Source organism: Echeneis naucrates, chromosome 3, assembly GCF_900963305.1.
Source record: "Echeneis naucrates chromosome 3, fEcheNa1.1, whole genome shotgun sequence".
Lineage (NCBI taxonomy): Eukaryota > Metazoa > Chordata > Actinopteri > Carangiformes > Echeneidae > Echeneis > Echeneis naucrates.
The window spans coordinates 12,140,310-12,159,351 of record NC_042513.1 but is presented as its reverse complement, the minus strand read 5'-3'; the positions used below and the strand labels follow the sequence as shown (position 1 = coordinate 12,159,351).

The following is a 19,042-nucleotide window of genomic DNA, read 5'->3' as shown; positions in this document are numbered from 1 at the left end:
ATGCTGTCACTTAGCAGCGTTGCTTTATTCCTCACCGTCTGCCATGGATATTGATTTCTGGCCCTCAGCATCCAGACCAGTGACCAGTTTTCTGTGCTATTCAGCTGTGACACTGTAAAGTGGATAGTCTATTTTTTGCAGAAATACATCCAAGTGCTTCAAGAACGATGAGGGCTGTGACTGCAGATATTTCTTTGAGATTTTCAAAATAATTATCATTATTTGTTTTATTTTCATTTTTAAGTAAGAGGTAATCTTAACAAACACTGTTGCAAGACAGGATGTTCAATTTCGCAGTGACTTGACTCCACGAGGTTTTGTCAAGACATCGGATTGGACTCAAATCAGAAAAACTAAGTATTTACTGTCATACTCAGCCTACAATCACTCACCTCCTTGATCACCACCTCATCAGTCACAATCTCCTAGACTTGATCTCCCCAGCTGAAGCGCCTATCCACTCATCAGCCAACCAGTATTTTAACTTTGAACACTGTCAGATTGTCGTTGCGTCACGCACTACTCTCCGGCACTCTTTTATTTCCGGACTGATCTCCTGGTGCCTGACCTGCCTTCTGTCCCTGACCACGTCTTCTCGTCTCTGCCCTGGTAACCTGACCTGCCTTCTGACTGTGAGCTCTGCCTTTGTGTCTCCTGGTTCTTATCACTACCTCTTTCGAGAGTGTTCCTGCTGCCACCTCAGCCAGCCTGCCCCTGTTACTGAGTGTTGTTAACACCCTCTGTCACTCCGGTGAACTGGGTTAATATCCTGGCAGGGACACTAACTGAACTCTGAACTGTGAGAAAATTCTTGTGAATTGCTACTCAGTATGGGTCCTGCCTAAACCTGTGGCAATTAATAAGCAATATGAATTCGGTCATTGTTAAATAAAAAAAAAAAAAAGAAAGAAAGAAGGAAAGAAGCGAAAAACGGTATAGCAGTGAAATAGTAAGAAAAAAAAAATTCAGGTTTTATTTGATAGGGTTAGGGTTAGCGTCACCAACGAGGACCTGTTCAGGGGCTACCAGCACCCCACAGCAAAAACATTTTTAGCAGGATGGATTTATTATTATTCTGAGAGGAAAGTGAACCCAAGGATTGCAGGGCTGAAGTATTTGATTTTTCATGAAAAATGCAGCTTTTAATAACAGTCCACATAAAAATACAAAGAGCAGCTTCCGTTTTTGGTTTTTTTTTTTGTCATTTTGAGAGCTTACAGATTGGTTTACCAAAGGAGAAAGAACCCCAGACCTGCTGAGTGTTATTGAGGCTTCACATGTTATTTTTAAATTTTCCATTACTGCGTATTTGTAACAATTTAAATTTGAGCCTTGTTTTATTACTTTTATAATAAGCTAACCTAAAAAAAAAAAACAGGAACTTCGTAGGTAAAAGTGAAATTTTAGTTAAATGCAACTTTTCACAATGATTTCGATTGATAGTATTGATAGATTATTGCAGCACGTTTTAGTGTACTCAGTCTGTAGACCCATCAAGACAGAATAATATTTCAGAGGCGATGTGGGTAATGCAATATTAGCTATTCTCTTATCTAATAAGATTGATCTAATCCTGTGAAAATATTCAATTTCTGTAATTTATAGAGTAAACATTCCTCTGAAATTCCCTAAAAGAGCACCAAGAAGGCAGTGCTCATCTCATATTATTACTTGATAGATCTCTTCAAAAGCTATATACAGTATTTAACTTTGATACTTTAACAAAGTTTGAAAACTTTCAATTTTAGAAAATACTTTTGGTACAATGCTACAGATTCAGAGGCTTGATTGCTTTGTCAGCGTAAATTTAGCCAGTGGAAATCGTTTGTATTTTCAGCATTAATATGAGAAAAAGAACAGCTATTTATTAATCCTGTGTGTAAATCCAGCACATCAACAGTAGGCTTGAAGTGACATTACTACATGAGTATTCAGGTAGTAGCGCGGTACCTGTAATACTTGAGATGCCATTACAATAAACAAACAAACAAACAAAAAAGATTACAATGGGATAGCTGTCACTTGTAACGATGAGGAGTTATCTCCTCAGCACTAAGTGTTACATTTTCCCTTCAGAGACGGCAGAAACTGAACAGAGGTAAAAATAGTAAATAAATAAATAAAAATGAATATTGTACTTTTTATATAAAGATGACAGAAATAACACTGTTCTCTAAGTGATGCATCTGTTTGGTGCTGGCTTCTATTGTTTATTTTGTGTTTGCAAATATCTTTGTGTAACTCAAAGACAAACATTTTAGTTCTCAATGAGATGCAGTATAATTTACATAATGAGCATAGCTACAGAAAATGTCAGCTACATTTTTTGGCAAAGCTGTTTGAAAAGCAGCCAAAAGCCTTGTTCAGTGCATTCAGTAAGTTTACATTACACATGATGCACCATGACAACCTTGTGACTACACTAAAATGCTGTTAACTAGTAAGAAAGTATAGTTGCTAGAATCCTCTCAGATACTGCTCTTCTACGTCCAGCGACATTTAATAAACTTTTTTTATCTAAAGTATTTGTCATGTTGATGTCATGTCATCTCCTGGGAGAACGATCCCCACACTCACAACTTGCGGGGCATTCACAACACAGCTCAGCTCAAGATGGCAGCTGTCAGTCCTACTAACTGCTCTATCTCACTAGTTCTCAGGCTGATTAAGATCAGCGAGCTCAGACTGAAAACTATAAGCAGTAGAGGAGACATAACAATATATGAAGTTGGATGTTTACCCTTTCATCCCATCCTCCAATTCAGCTCACTGTAGATAGCGATGTTTTTGGCTCGCCGTGCTTGTCGAGGTTCAGTTACTCATTTTGAGGTAATATCAGTTTGTCTCGGCATTTCTCACATTGTACAGCTGTAGTGCTTCAATTCATCCATCAGATAACCCACTCTGTTTAAGTGGCTTCACTGTCACCATCTGATTTATCAGCTTGCTCTGCCATTTTTGATTGAGCTTGAGAAAATACAATGAATGGCAATGAATGAAATCACCTGAAAAGATTGGTATTCAGGTGGGTGGGTTAGTGAAGAGATGGGCTAATTTAGGCTACTTTGAAATGCCAGGCCTTCCCAATTTCCATCAGAGGATCAATAAGAGTTCATCTTATGCTATTTCCTTCAAATACCCCAAAGCTTGTCTTGCATCTTGTACCCTGACTCATTGGGTATTAGAAGAGCAGAGAAGCTAATGCATTTGGTGCGACTGAAGGAGAAAGTGAACAATATTTCCATCAAAGTAAATTGTAGTAATGTAATGTGGTCTAACAATAAATGGAAGAAGGAAAGTATTTAGAAATAGTAATATACATGCAAAGGGCTGACTGTTTATTTGAACTTCAGCTTGATAGTAAGTAGGGAACTGATTCTATAGCCTTTAACTTTTCATGCAAATGTTGAAGGATAAACCAATTATTTTGATCCTACAAGGTTAAAAGTAAAATTTCCTTGTGCTCCCCAAGCTTGATTGCTGTTTGTGTGTGTGGTCTTGTCTTAGTACATTTGCGGATTCAAAAGGGCTGGATTAGGGTGAGGACACACATCTTCAGCTCCTGTATGTGTGGATCAAAATGTTTGTATGACTGCTGGAGGGTTGAGAACTGGTTTTAGGATTCTGATATTCAGTTGTAATCCTTAAACTGGTATCAGTGTCAGTGTCTTTTTTAACTCATCAAGTAAAAGTGCACGTTGCCATCTTGAGAAAAGTGCTGCACCAAATTTCCCCCAAAAAGCTCGTGATTTGCCTTTTTTTTTTTTGTATGGCTGCTCTGAAGGCCTCAAATTTAAACTCTGAACTTTTCAGAAAGGTGTCAAAATACTGCTGCTATAGAAACAAAACACAGTCCCTCCCCCGCCTTTTCTGGAAATGGAATAAAAACCTTTAAATGGACAGATGCCCGAAGGAGCTTGGGAAAGCATTACATCTGTAATGAATTTAGTCAGACAAGGGAGTATTAAGTGACAAGGAAAAATATGTGTTTCATCAAACAACTCTGTACCTATATGTAGGTACAGCTCCTGCTAGTCAACATGAAGACCCCCATGTAGGGATGTAGTTAAAATGATCCGGAACAAGAAGGCGTTCCAGAGCTCGATATAACTGTTGTGCAGAACACTCTGGTTTTGAGACACTGCTTGAATCCTCATGTGTGTAAGTTTTTTTTGGGATATGGAGACTTGCTGTTCACCTGTGGCTGTTTTCTGGCAGGATGATCGCCTCCCGGGGCTTCTGAATTTTAGCTTTTTGTCAGAAGTGGTGACGCTCCTCCTGGACAACAGCAAGTGAGTGATCCTGAGTGAAATTCTTAAAGGGTTTAGTATTTAATCTGGAAAATTAAAGGTCATTTAGGTTCAAACACACACTGATTTGGTGGAAGTTTTCCAAGCTTGGACAGGGAATTCCAAGAAAAAGGCAGAGCGCTGGGATCTCTGGCCAAGGCCTAGAAACAGAAGAGGGACTCCTTTTTCACCAGAGCAGTAGAGAAATGAAGAGAAGAGGTCACAGGAATAGCTGACAAAACTTCCAGAGAGAAAACAGGGCTGCGTTCACACTGTGAGTCTTTATGCTCATGTATAGCTGGTCTTTGTGAGACTGATATACATAAGACCTGGTATGAACATAGCTTACCCAAAAAGAATTAAAAAAGAAAGGACCAGATTTTGGTTTTTATTTATTTATTTTTTTACGTAAAGAAGAAAGTGAGAAATATATGCTGATGAAGTTCGAAAGCAGAGGATAACTAAGTAAGCTTATATTTGTCTTTGAGGGAAGAAGCCTTCTATAGATGCATGATTATTGATTTATTGTTGGGACTGGCTTGTCTGTCTAGCTCCCTGTTTGCCTGTCTGTTTGTTAGTATTTTGTGTCAAAGAAAACAAAAAAAAAGAAAGAAAAGGTTCACTAAAGGTGCTGTCAACAGCCGCCAGAAAAAAACTTGCAGGGCCCAGCTGAAATAATGTATGAGAATCATGGTTTCTAGAGCAGTGCAGTTTCTACCAAAATGGCATACAAAGTTGGGCTTCCCTCAAATTGGCAGTTTTCAGCATTCCTTACTTAAAACTCTTAGAAGAAAATGGGGAAGAAATTTGTAGATAAAATTAAAAGGCCAAATGTGACTGCTACAGGTGACTGCTCAGTGAACAAATCCAGATAATAGAAACTGAGCTGAGGAAAAAAAAAAAAAATAAAAGTTTCTTTGAGGATAGATGAAGCAAATGAAAGAATTATTGACCTGACGGAGAGCTCTATTTGAAGACAATACAGGATGAACTTATTACATAACACCATTTTGTGACCAAATAATTGACTTTGATCTCACGTGGCCACAAGATGGCTCTTTTAATAGCTCTCTTATACAACAATTACATGAACACATAGAATCTCCTAGTCCCATGGAGCCGGCTGAATGGGCCTAAGCATAGTGGAAAACTATTTGCAAATGCTTTGGAAAAAGTTGGTTGCCCAGTGCAGACCAAGAATGGCTGAGCTCGAGCATGTTTGTGTGATAAAATGAGGGCTTGCCTGGAGAGGTTAAACCTGCAAACTGGAGTTCAGCTGTACCTTGGGTAACTGCTTATGTTTTCCATTGTCAGGTTCACCTAAGAGACCTGTGTCAAGAATTGGAAAAATCTGTTATCAACATGGCAACTGTGAACTCGTGTTCGCAAAAGCCAGGCAAAAGTTGTAAGGACTTCTCCAGAAAGCTCAGTGTTGCTTATATACTGAAACCATTGTACACAACAGGTGAAGAAATTCAAGCAGACAGCGGGAAGACTTCAGATGCTGGCTTACTACAATCCTATTGCCAGAGGCAGAGGCAGAGGCAGAGGCAGAGGTCTTGGAAAAGGTCATGACAAGAGCCTCCGTTACGGTAACAGAAAGGAGTCTGAGAGCAGCCGAACTCCAGATGTTTAAGATCAAAATCAATACAATATCCTATGAGATGCTGGTTGATACTGGAGCCACTGAATAAGCTCAGCCACAGACGTTTTCCAACTGTCCAAAAAATAAAAAAGTAAGATGGCCTTTCAGGAACTCCTATGAAGTGCAAGGTGACTGTACCATGTCCAGATGAGTGTGATGACTGATGTTCCAAGTATCAGTCGTTCATTCGTCATCGTCCCGGACTGCCCGGTAAACATAGGCTGCCCAAGTAGGGATTTATTATGCGCTTTGAGGCTAACTAATGTTTGTAATGAGACTGGTTTGGTCTTGAAAAAATGACCTTTCCACTGAGATGATATGCCATTCCCCAACATTCTTTAGGGATTCTTTATTTTTGGGAGATTGAGCCTTCTTCTATTTAATCTTTTTTGTGTGAGTTTGTAGAAGCTTGTAGTAATAAAACACTACAGAAACTCCACTCAGATAAATATAGAAGTGATTTATGACTCTTTTGGGAAAGAGTGGAATAGCCTGGGAGACCAAGAACAGTTACGAGGTAGTGGAGTAGCGATTACAAAGGATTTTGTTGTTTTGCTTATTAATTTGATTAAAATGCAAAAGAAACCTGGAATTCCACGTTATCCTTACAAAGGCTACAGATTTAACAGAATATGACGCTGACTTAATGTTAAGGGAACCAGTACAGTCCTGACATTGATTAGAGCATCACTATTCTACTATATCCTACTATTCTATCACTTTCCTTTCCACTGTGTTTTAAAGGTTTACGAAACAGTTCTAATGTCCGAGAAAAGTCCATCATTAATGATTCAGGATTTTATAGTAGCAAATCCGAGAACAGCAGAACCTAATCCAGTCACAATTTTATCTTCTGTTCTCGGTGATGCAAAATAATACAGTGTAATTGATTTGGCTAATATTTGTTTTTAGTGTTCCAGCTGATAAAGAATCTTCAAAACTGGTTAACTTTTGCTTTTAAGAGGAAGAAAAACAAGTGGACAAGGTGCCCACAAGGATATGTCTCCTCAGTGAAAATTTATTCAGCTGCATTACAAGAAAATTTGGCCGGACATTCTTTTCCAAAAGGAAGCGCCTTAATTCAATATATGGATGATTTGTTAATTTGCTCCACATCTGAAGGAAATTGAATTTCTGATACAAATGGATTGCTTAGGTATTTGGCATCACAAGGGCATAAAACATGGCTCGAAAAACTCCAGTGGTGAAACAGCAAGTGCATTATTTATTTTATTTCGCATAACGAAAGCAAAATTGATAAGGAACGAATTCCAGCTGTATTGTTTTTACCTAAGCCAGTCACAAAGAAACACATGATGAGCTTGTTAGGATGCACAGGTTATTATAGGCTATGGATCTGTGGTTGTGGTTGGCATGACCTCTTTCTGATATGATGCATGTGACTGGTCTGACTGCACGTGATTTCTTGACTTGGACTCCTGATGCTTCTGAGTTGAAAAGCGGAAAGAAGCTTTAGCTTCCGCACAAGCTTTAGGCATTCCTGATTTGTCAAAGAACTTCACTTTAACATTGGATGAGAAAAAATGGCTTCTATAGTGCTGTGCTGTTGCAGAAACATGGGGATAGATTGGAACCTGTTGCTTGTGATTCTCAGAGGCTTCCAGCAGTCGAGCCATTACGTCATCATCATCTCCCCTTGTTGCTTATCGACCACTGAAGGTCTTAGTTCCACATGCTGTCGCTGCTACTCCGTTACAAGCAAAGCCAGCTTGTTTTACACCAGCTTCACCTCTTCATTATTTTAATATTTTGAATTTAACACATGCTACACCACAAATATGTAAAATCGTGAATCCAGCTACTCTTCTTCCAACAGAAGATGAGGAACTACTTGCGTAGCAGTAATTACTGCTAAGTAATTACCTCATGTAGGGATGTAGTTAAAATGGTCTGTATAACTGTCATGCAGAACTCTGTGGTTTTGAGACACTGCTTGAATCCTTTTGTGCGCAATATACATTTACATACATCCTTCAAACAAATAAGTGGTCTTTGGGTGTTTACTAAATTGTGGTTCAGAGTGCTTTTAGGTAAAAACTTCCATGATATAATGTATGTGTGTGTTTTTATGTGTAAGTGTTTATTTTTCTTCCCAATAGGTGAAGCAGGTTGGTATGTATATACTGTATGTTTCAAGCGGGGCTGAGGGTGACAAACCTGCCAAACATTAATAAGAGTTTGTCAGTGAAGGGGAAAAAAAAAACTAGATACATAAGGTGCTTTGCATCAAAACAACTTAAGAATGTAATGCAATTGAAGGCTCTGATTTCAGGTGGAATAAGTAATGTCTGCAAACAAGAAATCCGACAGATATTTGGCTCACGTCATGCACTTCTGCATTTAGCCCTTGATGTTTTCATGCAGTATCTCATCAAGGATTACAGCAAAACTAAATTATAGGTATTTAAAATTTTACTGCATATACTTTGTTTCAGTAGGCAAACTCCTATTTTTTGTGGTTACGGCACGGTGTCCATCAGATAATGAAGTATGCCTGAAGCAGTAATGAAAACTATGTTAACATGATGGCAGGGATCACAATCACTGCACTGCATATTTTTTGATAACACAGGTTAGGCCTGCATACTGTGTGCATATTATTATGTATCGGAATAATGAAACAGTGCCATGAAAGCAATCTTTTCATTTATGCATAATCCCCCCTTTGACCTTAAGAGTCCTTAAAAAACTGCCAAGATGAGTTCAGCTCAAGCTGCCAAATGCCTTGTAAGGTGTCCGGAGGGATGTCATATTTAATAGCTCATTCACAGTGAACATTTGCTTTGCTAATGCCAGTAACTTATATTAGATCCTTCCACCAGTTGCATAACATATCTTTTTGGGGAAAGTAGATAAATCTCATGGTCTGGACTGTCAGAGATTGTAATTCATCATATAATGTATGGCATCTTTTCATTATCGTTTGATAAGGCCTGTCGAGTGGACAGAGCCAGAATGATTTCATTTTACAACGTCCATCTATTATTAAACTTATGATGAAGACCAAGATCGAGCAGCCTCTGTAAACAGGGGCAAAATTAACCGGGGAAAAGAACTGCCAAATATAAGACCTATGAATAATGACACTGTGTTTTACAACTGAGATGTGCAAGCTATTAAAGCATTGATACAACAGAAACATCTGATCACTGTGTTTGCTTTGGCAAAAAGAAATGAAGCTCGTTGACCAGAGTCCTTGCTTGTTGCATTCCTGAGTGGTCTCAGGAAATTTTGGTGAAATGGCCAGGGTGGCTCTACTTGTCTAAAATAAGAATTCCAGTACTGTCTAAATTAATTGCTCATTTTATGGTTAGTTTAATTTCTTTCATGAAGAGCAGAAATGGGTGTGTGTGTGGGTCGACTGAAACATTAATGTGTGACATGGCAGTATTAGTTGTACAATACTATACTGTGATTTTGTTTGTGCTTTATGATATTAATGTGGGAAGAACCTTGACCAGAAGAAAAAAAAATGTCAGGGTGATTTCTGACACCTAGGCTAAATGGACCCAACACTGAGGTGTGTCAAGTAGCGTGAAAGTTGGCCTAGATAGGACATATCAACGCTCAGGGGCTGTCCACATATCACCACTTCATAATGTGTGAAAATAACTCCAGTCAGTTGAGACAGATAGATGTTTTTTGAGTGTTGACGTCTTTCGAATGGATGCTGAACATAGTCATGGGACTGTAATAAAGGTGTGAGATTTGTACAACTTCTTTTGTGTGCTGTTGCATTTTTCTGAATGGAAAACACGGACAACGTGCTAATGTAAAAATGCTGCAGTCCGCAGAATGACAGTACTGCGGGAATAACATGTTACGACACATGCAACTCATTCACTAATTCATTCATCTTCTACCACTTATCTGTTTCCGGGTAGAGGCGGCAACTCTGTGTAACATATTTTGCATAATGCTGTGTGACACTCTGTGACATACAGGCACCACAGGATCTCATTTTCACTATCAGTATGTCCTGGGGCTAAACTCTGTCATATTTTATGACAGCTGCCAGTTCCACATGTCCCTTTGGGGTGGTCCCTTTGTCAGGGCAAGAGCTTCAACTGTTCAGAAGTGATACTCTATAGTTTTCCCTCATTAATTACATGAGAAATAATTTTTGCTTGTTATCGCTCCTCAGACTGCACATTTATTTACAATTAATTCAGACTTTGTTAAACTCTTGTGTTATTATTATTATTTATTTATTTATTTTTATTATTAATATTATTTTATTTCAGAAATTCAGAAGTAAACTTTACTTCATCTGTGGTATTTATTTTCTCTGTGGAATATTGTCTCAATCAGGTAATAATACATGTTGTGTTTTTAATGATAGTTATGAAGCACACAGCAGTTTTTACCTTTTATTGGTTTTATTTCTCTTCATTTATTCAGGTGCGTAGCAGGGAGATGGAAAGCTGATTTTCAGGGTACCTGACTATTCTTTTCGCTGCCAGCCAGCCTGGACCAGTGCTTCATGACACTGCTTGGTGATGATATGTCCAATTTGATTTTGATATCTATAAAGTGGAAACGAAACTGAGCCTACAGCCATGTTAGCAGCTCAGTGAGGCTGTGTGTGTGGCACTCTACTGCTTTTCAGGCATTGAAAAAAGGCAATTTGATCATTTTTACTACAAAGAAATGAACTTGCATCGTGAATGACTGCTATCAGTCATTAAACTGTCATCATGGTGAGGATATGCCAGAACACAGAGGGAGGATTGTGGAAGTGGTGACATCATTTATGAGTAGATCTTGAGGGCCAGCTGGTGGATGCACCCCCTCTCTTTCTGCATCCAAACTGCCTCTGTGGATCACAGCCAAATCATCCTTGAATAACAGTCAGCAGTCTTGAAAACCAAGCAGTCAAATCTAGAAAATGAATATAATGAATTTTCATTTTTATTAATGAACTTAACATGCCATCTATAAGCCATAATTCTTTATGGAAATATTTCCCTTTTAAAAAATACCAATTACAAGGGAGTAAAAACAAAACTTGCCTCACTAGAACTGGAGCCAAAGAAAAGCATGGACAGGCTGATGCCAAAGGACAAACTCCCCAACAGTTTCTGAAATGTGGTGTAATGAATAAAAGTGTGTTGAAAACAACAGGGAAAGGATGTGGCATATGGATCTGTTAGTCTTCATGATTATCCGCCTGCATGTGTTGATGGACCTGTTTTCTTACTTTCTTTCTTTCTTTGCATTAATGTTAACTGTGCAACAGCTTGTTTCAGATTTACAATCCCAAAACAAAATTGGATCCTACTGTCAATCATCCATTATGGTCATTAACTGAAAGTTTCAGCTGCTGTATCAGGTTTTAACTGACAGCTTGTGCAGTCAGCTATATCAAATCACTTTTTGTTGCTCATTGCTCATGGTATGAAAAAAACAACTCTGATCTCATTTCTATCTTGGTGAAAAGTTCTACAAAATAGGTAATATTTGATTTTCACCCGGTTTACTTGAGATTTGTCATTTTGATGAAGTGCATTGCACCTTCCAGGGCTGTCTGCAGGTGTCTTGTGATGTTGACTGTAATGGCATGGTATTGCAATTAACTGCTTCAGGCCCAGACCACCTGTCATCTACCAAGCGCATCTTCCCCCTTTCCCGTGTCTTCCACATAGCAAACATTGCGATAAGGTTTTCTGGTGGATTCACCGTGCTGTCATGTTATTAGTGCTTTCGAAAAGCCCAGCAGAACTCTGGTCTTGGCAATGCTGAGGACCACCCTCCTGGCACCCAACTGCATGCTGTTAGAGTCTGTTAGATCGCACTCTGCGCCTATACACTGTTAATCCCTTCAAATCCAAAACAAGCGTGGAGAGGAAGGAAGTTGCCGATGAACGCGCTTGTTCATGTAGCTAACATATGTGCTGTATGAGAAAAACGAAGGCCAAATCTATCACCAAGTCCGTGCTGTCACGTTTGTCTTTGTCGTCACGCTCAGTTTTCTCGAATGAAAGCTAGAATGAATGAAATGAATATTTATTGCCCTCGCCTGAGTCCGGTTAGTTGGGTTTGAAGAATGGATCCTTGACTACAGGTAATTAGCTCATTGATAAACTCATTTAGTATTTTAAATGTGATGCTGATTCAATGGAGGCCATTAATTAATCTCCACTGGCTGCTATGATGAAGTTGCATCTAATTTGTCTCTTTAGATGAAACGGAAGTGGTAGCCGCCTAATTACACAACAGTGGAAGTAGTTTCCTGTCGCTAATCCAGTGTTATATGATCACCTTTAGGCTTCCTCAGCCAGCAGGATCATTTCAGGCCCCTTCGTCCCTCAACCCATTTTAAGGCTGTGTGATCCCTTTGCTTAATACTTCCCCAGTCCTTCAGTCAACACAGATTTGGAAAGAATGGAGAGAAATCCTCTTTGCACGACTTATCATCAAACAGCAGGTGATGGCAAAGATGTAACAGCTGAGAAGTGTTAACATGCAGCTCCTCCCTTTATTTCTGCAGCTACAACTTAACTTTGATATGAAAGATGTTCTAAGTAGCAGTTTGAAAGCGCTTCAGGCCTGACACACATACAGCACATAATGATAAGAGCATTTATATACCATTTATACTGTATGTATTGGGCTTCTGTGGTCTGTTTTTCCGTTCTGTTCCGTTCTTCGGTGGCACGTTATTTTTTACAGTCCCCGCTTGTTCTCTTCACTGCATTAGACTGTTTTTGCTCAGTGATTTTCTCTGTAATAACATTTCTGAGAGGGTCAACCTAATTTTAAAGCACAATAGATATTTTCCAACTTAAGTAACCTTCTCTTAACAGCACAGACTGAGACTGTACATTTGGATTTTGTGTTGCACCCTTCGTCACGGTTGATTGTGCTGTTTTTCTGGCTCATCTTGGCCATTGGATGGGTACTTTGGGTACGAAGCACTAAGTTCCTTTAGGGCAAATCTTGCTCATATAGATCATTGTCAATTAAAAGGAAATTTGTTCCTTTGCAAAGCTGCTATCACCCTCAGGTCTTCTTCTCCCTTGTCTTTACACCCTGTCACCTGGCTGTGTCTTTTGCTGATTTTCCTTTAAGTGTATTGTGGTTCTCTTTACGTGAACAAAGATCATGGTAGCTTGGTTTTATACACCTGTGGCCAGAAATTGTTTTATTACGACTGTGACCTTTTCTTTGAGAAAATGTGCCAGCCCTGTAGATGTTGTGTGACCCCCCCTTTTTAGCTCAGACAGGTTGAATTTAAGAAATTTGGATATTTACAGAAGAGGAATTCAGAGAAATGTTCATATCCTAATTTATTCTTTGGGTTTTTGGTATGTATGCCAACTGTGCAGTTAACAAACTTTTGCACCCTTTTTTCTTTTAAAAAGAAAAACATTTACACACTTTAGAGACCTGTGATTTATGCACATTACATGTAAATGAATGTAACAGACCATATTGCTCTGTAGGTAAAACATCACAGACCATACATACAAAAAAAACTCAAGAGAATAAAATTTATTGAAATTAAATAGCCATTATTTAATCACATTATTTCCTCAAAGCCACAGGGAGCCACTGCAAATGGATGAAAGAGCCGCAGGTTGCTGACCTTTGCTCTCGGCTGTCTCTAAAAATGTTACAAGGGTCTTGACTGGCATCAAACAATGAGACTCAATGATCCTTTATTTGGCATCTTTCCACTGGCTGCCAGTCAAAAGATTTTACGGCTTTACTGATCACGTTTAAAGTTCATTGGGGTCTGGCACTGAGCTGCATTTCTGAACTTTTACATGCCTATGAAGCTGAGTACACTCAGAGCCTCAAACGATAAATTCCTGACTGCTCCTCAGTCGGGGCTGAAATCGAGACTCCACCAAGCACTCGCTGTCAGAGCTCATGCACAGCCAAATGCCTTGCTGGAGCCATTGAGGTCCACTGAGTCAATGCTGCTCTCTATGAGCTTCCAAAAATTATGATACATGTGGTGCAGATACTAATGGCATCGCTTTCTCTCCTTTTTCTTTTTCAGAACAAGAGCCTGAAAAACAAACTACTCTCGGGCAACAAAATTTGTGATGCCTATGCTGAAGAGGTAAGCATACACAATTAGTGCATTAGATTTTATCAAAATTACAATGAATTCCCAGCTCCCCTCACTGGATTGCTTATTGTTCGTGTAACCGGTTCAATTCCTGGTCAGATATCAAAGCCAAACTTTTGTGTTCTTTTGAATAAACAAGGATTCAGAGGAAATTAAATTCTATTATTCACATCCAGTGAAGGTCAGTGAGAGTTCATATCTATCCCTCACTTGCTCACAAACACACAAAATCTCTTAGCTTTGTATGTCTGCTGAATCTCAGAAGAACTTGTTTTGAAAAGTGAAGCCTTTGATGGCTGTGTAGTGCAATCTGAGGAGCTTGGGTTTTAGTGAGAGCAGCTTCGAGTACATTTTGGCTGTCAATTTTGCTGTCACTTCAGCCCTTCTGCCGGTTGTCGTGGTCAGCAGCATCCACAGGGTTCGCATTCTGAGTGAAGCCTTGAGCTGTGTTTTCAAGCTGCTGACCAATCCTCTGGCTGTAATTTAGCCATGCAAGATCTTACAAGGTAGCCTCATCTTGATGACATGTTCAGGTCAGGACAGCTCGTGCTCTGTCTTGACTCAGGCTCAATAACTATGCAATTGTGCGTTTGGTAATTCCAAGTATTTGCCATATTCAGGCCAAAATATGTGGAAAACCTTTAAATTCTTACAACCTGGAGCAGTGTGGTGATGCAGACTGCTTGAGGTAGAGATTGGAGATTTTTCTCTGCAAATTCCCTGGCAACTGAGGATTGTTTGATCAGTGTTTCTGAGGAAATTATCAAGGTTTTTGAATGACAGAACAATTGCATTTGATTTGCAGTCAAAGACAAGCAACTGTTGAGCCTGGCAGATATGAGAGAGGACACTGACACACTGGAGCCCCTGAAATCAGGAATTTGTACTCTTAAAATTGCTCCTGAATTATTAACCCATGATCTCAGATTACTTAATTTCCCCTCACATTTTACCTCAGACATTCCTCCAGTCCATTTCGGAGAGCACCTGAGTCTGAGGTTAGTCTCTTACATGCAGTTTCTTTCGTCACTGTCTTTGAAAACCTTACATGTTTCTGCCAGTACTTTTTGTCCACTTTAAGCACCTTGTAATTTTAAACACTTTTGTTATGCTTTATTTTGGAAAATGCATTTGGTTTTTAGCTTATACAGTACACCAAGCTTAAACTGATAGCGGCTAACGCGATGACTTCAATTAAACGTACCACCATGAAGGCGACAGTATGTGAACTGATTTAGAGAGGTGGAAATTCACTTTTACAGTTATTTTGGGGATGTGCAGTTTGCGTTGCTGTCTTACTGTGCTATACTGGGATACTCTCTTTATTTTGTCCACTACCTCCTTTGCGTGTATTATGGTTAACTACTACAGAAGAACACCTTTTGTGTACAATGCATTACAGTTCCACAGTGCCACAAACAATACATATCCCCATTATGATCATAAAGTTGCATCAGCTACTCCCAGAGACATTAGAGTATACTCATCATTAAAACCATAATGAAGATAGGATTTATTGCACAACTAGCATATAGACTGTGTTAGTTCTAACTAGGTGGACCTCACTGACTGTGTGTAGTGAGACAAATCCTGGCTCAGATGCTGCGAAAGCTCAGGATCTCAAAATATCACTTGTCCGCTCTTGCTCCAATATCTGCACTATATTATGTTGACTTAGTGTATTAAGTAGTAGAGGGACATAAATTATTAATTTCAGGTTATGCATAAAAACGAAGAACAGATAAATATTCTGAGCCTACAAAGCTGCTGGTCTAGTGATCGTACAGCCGGATCAGTAGTGGCTTATTGTCTACCTACCATAGCTCAATGTCCACAGAGAGAATTTGGTGTTCGGAAGCTCTTTTTGTTGATGTCTGCTCCAACACTAGCGCTACTCTTCATGCCCTGTTGGGGCAAGGGAAATTAGTGTTAAAGTGAAAGACTGAACATTCCTGACACATACTGTAACCAGCTACACTTCACCAAATCATCATCACATATTCAAACCATGAGATAATGATGCCATATTTGACCATGTAGCCAAGTCTGATTATAAGACTTTTGGAAAGATTTGGAATAAGCTCAGAGGCTATGAAGAGGTCCTGATTGAAGTTGTCAGAAATCTGCGCTGAGCCTTTTTCCAAACAACAGAAAAGGAAATGATTTGGTGACAAAAGAAGACTGGTTGTCCATGTGCTTGTACTGGACGATATCTCACTCTTGGCAATACTGATCTGGGTTCCTGCCCAGCGGTTCTTGTCTGCCTGATTATTTCCGCAGGACTGTTATCAAGGTCAGTAAACCTCCAGCTCTTTTGGGAGCAAATAGCTACTAGAATTTTAATGGAACACAGGTGGATGGAGGTCACTGTCTTCAATTTCCTCGGGAGGCCATAAAAGTTGGAGTAAATCAGCAAGAGGCACATTCTTCCATGCCCCTACTACAATCCTGGAAAGTTATTTGTTTAAAAGGGAAAGGTTACAGGCGGGACCGAAATCACACTGTAATTACTGTAGAGAAAATGAAAGAGATGGATACTAAAGCTGCAAAACAATTTCCACCAGAGAAGGTAATTGCACACATCATCACTTTAATACACAGTCTCTGGAAAGAAGATAAACATACCCCCTATTAACAAGCCTGCTGTTTATGATATATTGTTCATGTGAAAATATTTTTCTGAGAGTTTCTTTTTGTTTTATTGCACATATCAATGTATCTCATAAACATCATGACATGGAATGCTGAACCCAGATTAACCATTAAGTACAACTTAACTCTTGAATTCTTTGTTGTCTAGAAATCATCTCTTCATGCTTTCAATCTCTTCATCTTTTCAACTGAGAATTCCTCAGAGCCTTGATTTAGTCAGAGTTTCTAAAATCTTTGAATCTTAAATCTCAGCTTTGAAGCAAATACCCCCCCTCACTGGCCTTGGATGAATTTTTCCAGCATAAGCACCTTTTTTTTTTTTTTTTGAACAATACATTTCAAGTAAGCTGAGTAAACAGCATCTTTCCTTTATGTGTAATTTGCATCCTCATCCTGTGAAAACAGGCTTTCGGATTTCCTGCATTGTGTATTAAAACGTTTCATTTGGTGTGGAAATCGTTTTTAGAGGGCTGCTTTAACTTGTGCTTGGCTTTTGCTTGCTGTGTGAGGTGGAGGATCCATCTTTGTGCCCTTAATCTGTGTTGTGTGGTAAAAACTACTCAGCTAAAAAGGCATGAAATTACATGTTAACAGCAGTATAAAGATCGTTGTATTGTGGCTGTTATAGTAATGGAAGTGAACTGATTCCATATACAATAACTGTTGCTGACATGTCTTCCAAATGCACAAAAGCCTTTAGACTTTTAAAGGTTTCATGAAGAGAAGTGGAGTTGAAGCTGATCATTAATTTTACAGACTAGGCTTGCAGCATGGCTGAGGGTCGTGTTTTGTTGTGACATCACGAAGTCGGAGAAGTCCCGATGTCTGATTTTCAGGCTCAAGTATTATTATTACAGAAACGAGACCTGCTGTAAAAAGAAGACCTTACAGTTATTTTACTGATGAATCAATTCATTATTTATCAGTCTATCAGATTATTCTAAATTTTAAAACCCTGAAAGTCTTCAAGCTCCTTTTTTCCCCAACCAAGAGTCCAAAACCCAAAGGTATCACACTGACTATACAAAAAAACAAAAAAACGACAAATCCTTTCAGTGGAGAAGCTCCCAGGGAAAGCAATTTGTCAAATGACGAACTTACTTATTGTTTCAGTTTTGCCGTGGGAAGGGAAGAGTTTTCTTAATCATGTTGTCAATAAATGGGAAAAACAGGTATAAAGCTTTCCACACAAACTGACCAAATTGAAATTATGTTGACTGATAATATATTAATGCCATACTTTCATAGGCTTAATTTGCCGTAATATTTAAAGTATTTAAGAGGCTCTATGCCTTTTTATTCTAATTTTTTGTGGCTATAAAATGCTAAATTAACTGCCATGTCTACCTCAAGGTTTCCAAATGCATTTGAATAAATTTCATTAACCACAGCCTCATTAATACATTTCAGGGAAGTGTCATTGTTAAATGTAAAAAGAGTTCAAGTGCTTTAAATGGTTGCATCTCTTTTATGTTGCAAGTCTTTTTTATGCATCTCAGAGTCAATGCTCAGAAACAAATAATTGAGGAAAGGTTACAAGGACAAGTGGATCACAAACTTTGCAAGTTCAACAACAATTTACAAATTCAGTCCTCCTTTCAAATTGGAAAATAAAATTGATCAGGCCTTTGTTATTCAGATTGCTACTGCTGCTTCCTGTACATACTGTATCTGACGCTTTCCGCTTCTTTGTTAGAAACTTATCATGCTACCTTTCTGGACCTGGCTGCGATCCTCAGGTGAAACCTTTGATAGCTCAGATATCATCAGTCAATGTCAAGCTTAAGGCTGCTGAGTGGAGGAGATGCTGTGCCTCATTTTGTCCTCTGGAGCATGGATTTGTCACGCAGTGCTATTTCGTCAAATTTATAGTAATACTCCACAGTTATCATTAAGATGAAGTGTGTTTTTACATTTCCGTATTTCACCTCTGTTATTACTAAAATTACATTTCAGTCTGGCATCGGGGCTTAATGGAAACAGCTAGTCCACCTGAACCTTATGCAGATGAAACATAATAACATGGATTTGGAGGGGATTTGCTATAATGACTGATTTCAAGGTGAATACCCATAGAATTAATTCTACAGGGCTTTATGAATAGAGCATCTTTCATTGCCTCATGTGTTTGAATTACACAAGCTTTTAATGATGAAACATCATTTATTTTAATTAATGTTACTCCTTTTGTGTGTGTGTCTCACAGAGTGAGAAAGATGTACAGTAGGTTCTGCCCTGAAGCTCCATATCGACTAGTCAGAGTGTGTTTATGCATGGATTCAAATTTAGTTAGATTTTGGTGGCAGGCAATTTTCATTAATTGTGTTATTCACAAAGCAATAAAGAAAAAATAAT

General features: G+C 38.8%; 1 protein-coding gene across 1 annotated transcript in view; it reads left to right on the top strand.

The window, feature by feature from the left end:
* luzp2 (leucine zipper protein 2) overlaps positions 1-19,042 on the top strand; it is a 133,764-nt gene that overhangs the window by 91,994 nt on the left and 22,728 nt on the right. The window contains exon 6 of the mRNA XM_029498667.1: positions 13,964-14,026. Coding sequence (XP_029354527.1) covers positions 13,964-14,026 — 63 coding nt within the window. The remainder of the gene's footprint in view (positions 1-13,963; positions 14,027-19,042) is intronic.